Here is a 12297-nt window from a genome sequence, read left to right on the forward strand (position 1 = left end):
GTTATGTCCCTTTTACAGTTTTCTAAGTTATGTCCCTTTTACAGTTTTCTAAGTTATGTCCCTTTCACAGTTTTCTAAGTTATTTCCCTTTTACAGTTTTCTAAGTTATGTCCCTTTTACAGTTTTCTAAGTTATGTCCCTTTTACAGTTTTCTAAGTTATGTCCCTTTCACAGTTTTCTAAGTTATATCCCTTTTACAATTTTATAAGTTATGTCCCTTTATAACATTTTTTGCCAGTGTTTGTTTCATCTGTGTACCATGGACATGTTCTCCATTTATTGTGTATACCATTACCATCCTCATGCTTTTACATTGCTAGTACCTATGAAAGTTGATGAAATGCTTACACTCAGTGACTGAATAATTTTGCAATCCTTATGGTGCTAATTACTAGTCATTAATTTAAAATAGTAACTGATCCTTACGCAATACTGTCCAATCTTTGAATTAGTCCCAATACTTTGCTCAAAGTAAAAAATAGTCTTATGTTCAAAGTATAACTCTATGACTCACCGACAAAATAATAACACATCTGCTAATTATTATTTGCCACACTTGTCCATAATTGGGCTTGTTTGGAACCAAGGGGACCAGAGGACCCCAGACACCTTACCTATTTATCATAAATATGCCTTAATATTTTCTATTAGTTTTACTCTAATACTTACACGAAAGACAAGTTCTGCATAACATATACTGTGGATTCATTTTTATTCGTGGTATACCAATTTTGTGGGTTTCGTGGGTCACAGCAAACCACGAATTTAAGAATTAAACGAAGAATAATCCCGATAAATGTGTTTATTTCCGGTTTTGGTATGCAGTTTTAGTATAGTGTTGACTAGCGATAAACATTGTTACATAAAACATGTTTTTTTTATTAAAAGAAGATACAAGTATTTTAATCAAATCAATAATAAATATATTGAATATCAGTGATAATTTACTTTTTAAAATTGATTAAAACTGTTTATGGAAAATAACTGCAAGTTGTTAATTACCGTGTCATAGTTTGGTTTACTAGTGATTAAAAATCAATAGGATTTAGTACGGGGATATAGGTAATAATGTTTATGACAGGAACATTTATTTTCACACCTTTTACTTATTTGATTGTTTATTATATCGTGATTAGGGAAATGAGCTTTCAATCATAAAGTTTTGATTGTCTTATAGAATCTGAATCCCGACAAGCATTATAAATTGTAAAACAAACAAATAACTAGTTGTCTTTGTTCATTATTGTAATAGAAGTTTTCAATGAACACTTTGACCTAAAATGACCAAGCGAGGATTTTGACAATTCAAAACTTTTTCAATGAATTCCTTCTTTTTTATTTGTTTTATTATTGATCAAACCAAGGAGGTTATATGATCTCCTAAATCAAAAAGAAATCCACAAAATTACGCATCTGATTTTTTTTTTTCGTTTGTAATCAGCGATCCACGAATTTACGTATACCACGAAACGTCTTTTTTTCTCTATCCACGAAAATTGATACCCACGAAAATAAATGAATCCACAGTAACTTTTGCTGATATATGCACACAGCTTTGGTGCTATAAGGATAAACCTGTTCTTTAATTGTATTTTTTCCATTACCATCATCATGCATTTACATTGGTTGTACCTATGACAATTCAATTGATGAACTTCTTACATGGGGGAATCTTTACGGTTCTAATGGCTAGTCATTATAACAGTATCAAAGGTTCTTACGCAATATTGTCCAATCTTTATAGTGCTGATGACTTTTCTACAAAGTTGTACTGCTGACTCGACATGGGTGTTGTTTCGTGATTAATTATACTACTGACTCAATAGTTAATGAATCAATTATAATTTGTCTATTAACAGTAATTCTGACATGATTAATTGACCTTTTTTAAGGGTTTATTGATTTAAAATTGTAAGGATTGGGGCAGGGGCAGATCCAGGAATTTAGGTTAGGGGGATGCAAACTTAAATTGTTGCTGAGCGTAGTGAGGTGACAAAAATTTTGTGGCAGAATAGTGAAATATTTTTTATTATGCTGAGGACAATCTATGCTTTGCAAATTTTAGGGGGGTGCATGGCCGTCATTTCCCCGCTGAATCTGCCCCTCTGGGAGATCAGATAACTACTGCATATATCTATCATTAGTCTTATGCTACAGTACTGCAATTTCACCCTTTGATAATGTAAGTTTAACTGACCTCACAAACTTTTAAAGAGTTACTTATTTGTTCTTATAGTGTATGTTTAGCCCTCTCTTAATATAATGATTATAAATCATGAATTTACCAATTTTAATTTTTTGTCATACCATTTTTAAATGAAATGTCGGGTACTATTTTGAAAGCTTAATTGGGCATAAGCTTCGATTACTGTGGATTCATTTATTTTCGTGGGTACTATTTTTCGTGGATTGAGGAAAACTTGCATATTCCTGGATATTTAAATTCATGGTTTCGGCAAAGTTTGCTTACTTTCCTATAGAAAATTTGTATTCCGTTGAACATTTAAATTCGTGGATCCCCTGTTCCAACGAAATCCATGAAAATTGGTATCCAACGAATATTAATGAATCCACAGTATGACAAAAAAATAGAATACAGTTCTTTTTATTTCAAGTATTGATATTATTATTGAGTCTATTTGTTAATTGTTTATTTGATACTTTTTTATTCCTTGGACATATGTTTTAGTATGTTATAAATCAAATATTGGAGTTTATGCAAGTTTGAGTCAAATCGTTGATGATGAATTTAACAGCTAATGCCCCTTTTAGCTTAAAGGTTCTGTCTAGTATTTTAAATATTATTATTGAATTCATGCATTGTTAATTGTTCATTTTTAATTTTGGTTACTTGGATATATACGTTTCAGTATGTTATAAATCAAATACGTGAGTTTGATTCAAATCGGTGATGATAAATTTGACAGCTAATGCCCCTTTAACTAAAAGGTATTTGTCATTGTGTAAACTTTCAGTTAGAGTACAGTTATATTTTAATATATTTATTTATATTTAGTAGAATTTTATATTTACATTATATTTGTTTAATATTTGTTGATGAATATATGATTTTATCTTCATAATGTTCAAGTTCGCATTAAATTTCATTACATTTTATAATGTTTTTGTTTTGTTTATATGAAGTCTGTCCATCTGTCTATCGTCAACATGTCAAATCATTACTCAAAAACACTTAAGCCAATTTACAAGAAACTTTGGTGAATTGTTTGTTACAATTTACAAAAGCTCCCTTTTATTTATTTATAAATTTAATATATGTTTTCTAGCTTTGAGATCTTGTATTCATAAAAAAAGGATTTTTTTTTAGATTTAGGATAATAACTCAAAAAGTGCCTTGAGCAGTTTTCAGGAAACTTTGATGACTGGTTTATATTTATACAAATAATCTCCCTTTAGTTTTTTTTTTTATAAATTTGTGATATTACAATTGTATGATGAGGCGACTGTGGATTATGCGCTCAAGGTACACAATCATTATGGTGTTGGATGAATGAAAAAATAACCAATCAACCATATTCAGGAAGTCACAATTATTAGGTGGTATTATTATTGTTTATTTATGGGTGAACACTAAACTTTTCTGTCAGAAAAGAGGGGTGAAAGATACCAAAGGGACAGTCAAACTTATAAATTGAAAATAAACTGACAACGCCATGGCTAAAAATGAAAAAGAAACAGACAAACAAAAGTACACAAAACACAACATAGAAAACTAAATACTGAGCAACAGGAACCTTACCAAAGACTGGAGGTGATATTGAAGGGTTAGCAGATCCTGCTCAAAATATCCTGTTGCTCATGATAGTATAAACCCAGTATCAAGCAGAAATCTCTATCTTGATCCCAAGTTCATCAGGGTTTATTTTTTTCCAAGAGTCATGTGCTTGTCTGCAGTAATTATAATATAATAAAGTTTAAAAGTGTTTGGAAAGTTATTCTGTTAGAGTTAGATCTGGTACACATACACACTAGAACTCAACAGTCACTAATAACAAGGTAGAAAAGGATTGAGCAAGAGGATAAGCTCATTGGAACATCTGAGATCAGACTGGCAGTAAACCTTATGAGTGTGATGTATGCACTCATACATAATAGAAAAAAAAGGTCATTGATATTAACAGAGACATATAATACAATTTATTAGGTGTTAAAATTATTTAATATTGTTTTTCTCATCACTTGGCGTCCGTCGTCGTTGTTAACAATTTTTCAAACATCTTCTCCTCTGAAACTACTGAATGGATTTGAATGAAACTTAGCATGATTGTTCCTTAGGTTATCCTGCACAAAGTGTGTGCTTCGATTTTTGATCCGTCAAAAAACATGGCCGCAGTTACTTAAAATAGAACATAGGGCTCAAATGCAGTTTTTGGCTTATATCTCAAAAACGAAAACATTTAGAGCAATCTGACATGAGGTAAAAATGTTCATTAGGTCAAGATCTATCAGCCCTGAAATTTTCAGATAAATCAAACAAACCATTGTTGGGTTGCTTCCACTTAATTGATAATTTTAAGGAAATTTTGCAGTTTTTGGTCATTATCTTGAATATTATTATAGATAAAGATAAACTGTAAACAGCAAAAATGATCAGCAAAGTAAGATCTACAAATAAGTTAAAAATGACCAAAATTGTCAATTGACCCCTTAAGGGGTTATTGCCCTTTAAAGACTTTTTTCACAATTTGTTCATCATATTTGCTAACTTTAAAAAATCTTCTCCTTTGAAACTGCTTAGGCTAAATGAGTTTCAGAGTATCTAGTATAAATTATATATTTCATTTCCTTGTATGTCAAGAAACATAGCTCCTATGTCTAAAATAGAACATAGGAGAAAATGAATTTTGTTTTGCTTTTGAAGAAAATAGGACGATTCAAAGAACATTTAAATAAGTTGAAAAGCCAAAATAATCATTGATGAGAGATTTAACCAAAAAAATTAAGGTGAGCGATTCAGGCTCTTGAGAGCCTCTTGTTTTAATTCAATATCAAATTATGTCTCTTTTCAATAGTACAAATAATACAAATCAAAATTAAAATGACATTGAAATAAAGAATTATGTATGAACTCAAATTATTCAATTAATTATGTTAAATTTAACACTGAAACAGTTAATTTATGCTTCAACATTCACCCTTTCTTCAAGTACATTTAATACTTTGATGAAGACTCTATTACCCAAAGAGATCTCGCAAGGTTTAAATCTAGCCGCGTGATATTACGGGATTTCGCCAAGTTGCCAATCTCTTGTATTTTATGTCTCTGATATTAATGCAATATTTTGGGAAAGGGTTAAGTCTGGGCTCACAGAAATACACAAAAACACACTGTCAACAAACCTTATAAACATGAGATCAAATGTAAATAAAAGAAGATGTGGTATCATTGTCAATGAGACAACTTTCCACCAGAGAATAATGACATTCATATCCCATTGTCAGCTATCAAAGACCCTGAAATGATATGAACAACAAATCAAACAAAAAAAACTAAAGGTCTGATTTATGAACAAAAATATAATGAAAAACAAGTATGATATACATCAACAAATCACAATCACTGAATTGAATACTCCTAACTTGGGACAGGCAGGGTAAATATATTTACTGGTGTCAAACCCTCCCCCCTGATATTGGTGTCACAGGATGATACGGATTTCTCTATGTTTATACTTCATGACCTTCCAAATTCAATTTCAACTTTCCTGTTTAATTAGTTTTATAAGTGTCACCGTAACAAATTATCAGCTGAATAAAGAAAGAGAAATACTATACTGATTTCGATTTACTATGATCTACTATCATTTACGCATTCATTCATTCATTCATTCATTCATTCATTCATTGACAGACTATGACAATAGACTTTCACTATACTTTCTGCACGATAATTTAATGCATCACGGTAATCCCGCCACAAATTGTCTGTACTATATATACTGTCTACCCGTAAAAATACGGGTATTCACACTTACTCAGCACATTAGAGCTGCGGGATCTATAACTTTTTCCCTATTTTCAGGTAAGCACATTTTCACTTTTAAAGGCCTTTTATTGCATGTTTTGCCTGTCAAATTCACGGTCCAAATTATAAGGAAACTTTTAATTACATAATTGTAATTCATTTATTAATGTATTTTCAGTGTGAATAAAATATTGGAAAGCTTATACTAGTCACTTATCAGCCCAAATAGAATAAAACCATGTGGCCAAATGACCCTGTGACATAAGTAAAAATCATAGAGAAACATAGTTGTCCAGTAGGAAATATTTGATTATTTCGGATATTGGTATGTAAAATGAATAGAGTTATCTTTCTTTATACTGATTTGTATTAGTATTTCAGGGTCAATATTTGAAGAGCATTGAGGATCCAAAATTCCAAAAAGTTGTGCCAAATACGGCTAAGGTAATCTATGCCTGGGATAAGAATATCCTTAGTTTTCAAAAAAATCAAAGTTTTGTAAAAAGGAAATTTATAAAAATGACCACACAATTGATATTCATGTCAACACCTAGTCCGAGATTACTCTGACGTCCGACGGCTGTTTAGCCAGACAAGCTGGGGCCGTGGGACGTCAGAGCTTGTCCCATATCAAAAAGTGGATATTTGCCCACCCAAAATAGATGCGCTACTTCCTCGCTTCTGGAGCCGACTGAGGGCCTTGGAATTATATAAATCGGGCATCAATCTCTTCAGTTTTCATTTATCTCTTCATTTATGTAAGTTTCACCTACCTGCCAAACCTTTAATTGTCTATATTTTAACATTTTTCACAGAGACCCATGATTTCTCCATTTTTGACTTTCACTTTCAAATGGATGTCACGTTACGAGAGATTTCGTGGCCTCGAGACTCAAATATGCAAATATTTATATTTTGTTACCTCCTTTATAGGAGATCGATGAATAACATTTAGAAGCAACCACGTTTTTTCTAACTAGCATTTAGTTCCGACCACGATAACAATCGGCAGCTCTCGGACATTTAGGTAACACAGCGTAAATGAACGAGGTGTTACATTATGGTCATTTGCACTGTTTTCTCGTGGTCACGTGATAATCTTTGAAAACGAAAGGCAACATGGAGAAATCATGAGTCTCTGTGAAAAATGTTACAATATAGAAAATTAAAGGTTTGGCAGGTAGTTGAAACATACATAAATGAAGAGATAAATGAAAACTGAAGAGATTGATGCCCGATTTATATAATTCCAAGGCCCTCAGTCGGCTCAAGAAGTGAGCAAGTAGCGCATCTCTTTTGGGTGGGCAAATATCCACTTTTTGATATGGGACAAGCTCTGACGTCCCACGGCCCCAGCTTGTCTGGCTAAACAGCCGTCGGACGTCAGAGTAATCTCGGACTAGTCAACACCGAAGTGTTGACTACTGGGCTGGTGATACCCTCGGGGACGAAACGTCCACCAGCAGTGGCATCGATCCAGTGGTGTAAATAGTTATCAAAGGTACCAGGATTATAATTTAGTACGCCAGAAGCGCGTTTCGTCTACATACGACTCATCAGTGATGCTCATATCAAAATATCTATAAAGCCAAAAAAGGTAAATTACTTCAACAGCTGCTGTGGAGACAGCAGACGACGAGTAAAAAATCGAAAATGCAGAACGAAAAATGAAAGACGGTGAGAAGTGCCGTCTCAACATAAAACAGACAGAGTCAAAAGAAGAAGAAAGGTGATAATACAGTACAAATTATAAGACAACAAAATCCATTCTGATAAAGATAATGAAACAACCCTGTTTAGCGACAGTTCAGTTATTCACTAAAAAATTGTCCGAATTATGTCTCCTTGGTCAGATTAACGATTCAAGTTCTTTATCTTCCGGCCACACTTAAACCTATTTTGGTTTGCCCATACCCTACCCAAAGGTTGAGACAGTGGGTAGGTAGGTAGGCATTTTCTTTTTTTTTCCAAAAAAAAGAAATTGAAGTGTCAGATGTTTATTAGTCTTCATGCCTATTTGATTAAAAAAAAACTTCAAATCAGGACAATAAAAGTATTTGAGTAGGCAGCTTTTTTTTGGGTAGGTAGCGTTTGGGCAAACAAACCTATTATTTATTATGGCCTCAAGTGATGAATTTGACAAGGCAATTAAAAACATGAGAAAGAATTTGGGGAAGATTGAAAGAAAAAAGATTGAATCAATCTGTCAAATAAAATAACATAAATTATACCGATACTACAGTGCTACTTTTCTACTTTTTTTTTATAAAAAACATGTTTATATTTAAGATATTAACACATTTTTTTTGGTTCAGATCAGCTTTTTTATGTGAGGATCAAAAGTTTATAAAGGTTTAATGTAATTCCGCAGTATACAATGTAATCATAAGTAATCTAAAGTATACAATGTAAGCATAAGTAAACTAAAGTATACAAAGTAATTATAAGTAATCTAAAGCAATTTAATATGTAATCAATTACATTTGAGTTTAGGTGTAATTGTAATAATTACATCAAACTAGCAAAGTGGAGAAAGTAAAAAAGAAGTTCCTACTTTACACCGTATACGAGGGTCTGGATTAGGGGGGGGGGGGGGTCTTTTATTCTGTAAACATTTAATTTCACCCCTTTTTCTCTAATCTAAAAAAAAATAACCCCTTTTTTCTCTAATCTTCATTTTTTTTACCATTATTCTCTAATCATCATTTTTTAGGGGCATTATTTTTTAATAATTTAACCCCATCCAAACCCTCGTATACACATGATACATATATGTGATTTCACGAATAAAAATCTAAAAATTATGTCTGATAATTCTTCTCATTCAAGTTATGATCGTCAGAAAGAGTAAGTTTTGCACGTTCAAAATAAATTATCATGATCGAATACTGTTATCAAAGTACGTGTATCAAAGGTCAACAGAGATTAGTGCAACACATCTGTGCCATTTGCTTGAAAATATTCATATAAAAAAATGCACCATCCCGAATGCGACAGTTCCTTGATCTTTTCTCCGCAAACAGAATGACTAGAATCAAAAGATTTTTACCGTTGAACCCAGTATTCAGACTCCTATCTTTACTATTATGTGAAATTAAGAAATTCAATCAGTGTTTTAAAAGTTCATTCGAGAAAAAAATATCGGTTTTGTAAGTCACTATAAATAGCTAGCTCCTTAAATTGACTTATACCAGATAAATATAAGTTAACATTCTGTTTAATACAAATAAAACATATACTGTACAGTTCTGGCTCTAGTGGGTACTAACGGTATGTATACCTGTTAGAAATAGTTGTAAAAACAGTCCGATAAAGAATTTTATGAATGGACTTACAAAGCACATTTGTAATTTTAAATCCAGTGCATTGATTTGTATTTTATTCACGAATAATATTCCTGGATGATTTCGATGGTTTCAAGAATTAATTAGAAAATTAAGTGAAAATCGTTCAATTACATGGTCACTTCAACAGTACAGTAGCTTGACCCGATATCACCGCGCTGTTCCATTACCCAGACACACCCAAATATTTGTGTATTGCTTATTTTATGTTTACAATATTTTGCGCATGCTTAAAGACTATGATTCAATGTTATTATGACTGTTTATGAAATAAATCGTTACAAAAAAGTAGTATAAATTGTTTCATATAGCTATCTTTATCTAATTTACATCTTTCTCATGATAATCCGGCGGTACTTTCCGGTAATCTCAATGAACAGCGCAAGGCTAAAAGATTACGGGTTGTGACACGGTTCAGTGCGTGTATTCATGCACAGCTCGCAGCTTTTTCACAACAACAATGTAAACGCTTTATAAATCCTCATGGTTTCTCATTTATGGCGACCCACTGTTTGTATATTGTTGGTATTCTATATGTAGTTTTTTGGATTACACCTGCAAATGGTAAGAATTTACTTATTTAAATAATGAATATAATGTTTACATGAATTTTTGATATCGGTCACCCCGCTCCAACAAAATCAACATGGCCGCAGTTTATTTGTGCCCTCTCTGTTCACCTTTTGGCTTGTCCGAGTTTGACCACACCAAAGACATCAATATATGTCCCAGTCTTATTCCTAATATTATTCTGGGACACGAAACATGACTCGGAATGGATTGTAATAATTTATGCCAATTTAGTTGGGTCATGTTTTGATTTTTTCTCGCGATTTTTTTTTACCACTGAATGGAATTTGTGCCTGATCTTGGTGTCGAGAGGCGAAAATGGGGTCAAGATGAATAAATATTAAAGATATGACGAAAGAGCTGTATAAACAAATGGTTGAAAACAAAACAAGATTAGTATGTGATGATTAACATTTTTATCAAGATTATGTTAAAATTGAACTGTTTATATTGACATAAATAAAAATTTACGAATTTACAAAAAAACATGTGTATTTCATATAAGAATTAAAAAAAGATTACAAAAATTGAATTGTACATGGATAATTGTTTACATGATTAATTTACTACAAATATAGGATTTTTTGTGTGTAAATAAAATAAAAGATTTTTGTTTTTTGTGATGTTCTGGAAGATGATTGGTTATCCACACATTAATTCATTACAGTTATATAGGTCATCAGAGATGGCCTTGGTGACCTTGGTATAAAAGAAGCCATTTTGAGGTCCTTTTTTCAGAATTAAGTTAATGAGAAGAATTATCATTGTTTTTTTTAAAATCTGCATATGAACAAAAAAAGATTTGTTGAATTTCAGCCAAGTATTGGTTTTCAAAGTGCTTTTTTTTTATTGCATCGATTGATAAAAATAATCTGTTGACAAACGTTATCAGTAAATAAAATAAATATTAACAATATATTTTATTATGAAATTAAATGCAACTTAATAGTCTTATTTGCATATGTATATTGTATAAGTTGTATTAAATTTCATGCTAAAGTATTGTTTACATGTGCACTAAATATTTGTAAACAATATAATGTTACATGTAAATTGTATTTAAAAACATTTATTCTTAGGAAAAAGCATTTTATTATAATTAATTGAAGATTATTCACCTATTAAAACAGAATGTACTTCTCACCACCTTTTGTTTTAATTCATCTAAATGTATAAATACACTATAAAAAAGAAGATGTGGTATGAATGCCAATGAGACAACTCTCCAATGGAGACCAAATGACACAGAAATTAACAATTACAGGTCAATGTACAGCCTTCAACAATGAGCAAAGCCCATACTGCATAGTCAGATATAAAAGGCTCTGAAATTATAAGATGTTAAACAATTGATTTTAGAAAACTATTTAAACAGCCAAATTTATAAATGTACAAAATAATGAAAAAACAATTTATCCTGGGTCAGGAACTCCCCTTTTAAAATGGCTGGATCCGCCCCTGAACTGACAACTCCAAAAGACAAACTAAAAGTCCAGAAAACATTAAAAGCTTACATGTAAGTTAAAACTGAATAAGACTAAGTTAACCTGTCACCTAAAGGGATCTCATCAGGTGCCCTAGGAGGGTAGGGGTATCCTGCTCCACATGTGCCTTTTTTGAAATTAACACAGGACCAATTGGATATGCTGCTAATGACAAATTTTGTCATGTAATGTAACAAATGAGGCCACATAAAGATATAGTTACATTTTACTGTCCTACTTTTAAAAGATAGGGCAGGAATAGAACTTAAGATTTTGGCAATGGTAGCCCACAGCTAAAATTATGTAGCCCACATTTTGTACATGTGTAGCCCTATACAAGAAAAGCAGAAATTTAAGCAGCCCACACCAAATTTTAGGGGCCATTGGCTTGTGGATCGCTGCTAACTATATACCCTGTAGGGTTGGTAGGCTCCAATGTTTTGTTGTTTTAGATTTTTATTTTGGAAAAAACGTTTGTTTACTGAAATTGATTCTACTGGAATTTGAAGTGCTAATTATTACATGTGTTTGGTAATAAAATAAACAGTCATGTTGGTGTTACATGTATGTTTTTAGTTGAATTTTTTGCATTCTGTTATGAATTGTTGCAATTTAGCCATATTAGATACTTCTGATGGAAATTCAGATCATGACAGAAATGTATGAATTTAATTATTTGAATTCACAGTCCTCAAGATTTTATTTTTTGTAAATTTATCAAAATAGAAAAAAAGTTCTAGGGTCGGGGGATTTAAACTAGTTTTGTTAGCTGGATCCACACAGATAATTAACCTTAAGGAAAAGAAGACAGTATTGTAGCTATGACCATGATAACTATGGAAACCAATAGAATTTCTTTGACATCTGTAAGGGACTACTCATTCATCTTGCTCTAATTTTCCCTCAATTTCCA

The 12297-nt window shown here is 31.8% G+C and overlaps 1 protein-coding gene across 1 annotated transcript in view; it reads left to right on the forward strand.

Annotated features, from left to right (window-relative positions):
• Nucleotides 1–9683: 9683 nt before the first annotated feature.
• The window catches only part of LOC134719236 (protogenin-like), a 43931-nt gene continuing 41317 nt past the window's right edge, over nt 9684–12297 (forward strand). The window contains exon 1 of the mRNA XM_063582242.1: nt 9684–9894. Within this exon, the coding sequence (XP_063438312.1) occupies nt 9828–9894 (67 nt within the window). The 5' untranslated portion in view covers nt 9684–9827. The remainder of the gene's footprint in view (nt 9895–12297) is intronic.

Source organism: Mytilus trossulus, chromosome 5, assembly GCF_036588685.1.
Source record: "Mytilus trossulus isolate FHL-02 chromosome 5, PNRI_Mtr1.1.1.hap1, whole genome shotgun sequence".
Taxonomy (NCBI): domain Eukaryota; kingdom Metazoa; phylum Mollusca; class Bivalvia; order Mytilida; family Mytilidae; genus Mytilus; species Mytilus trossulus.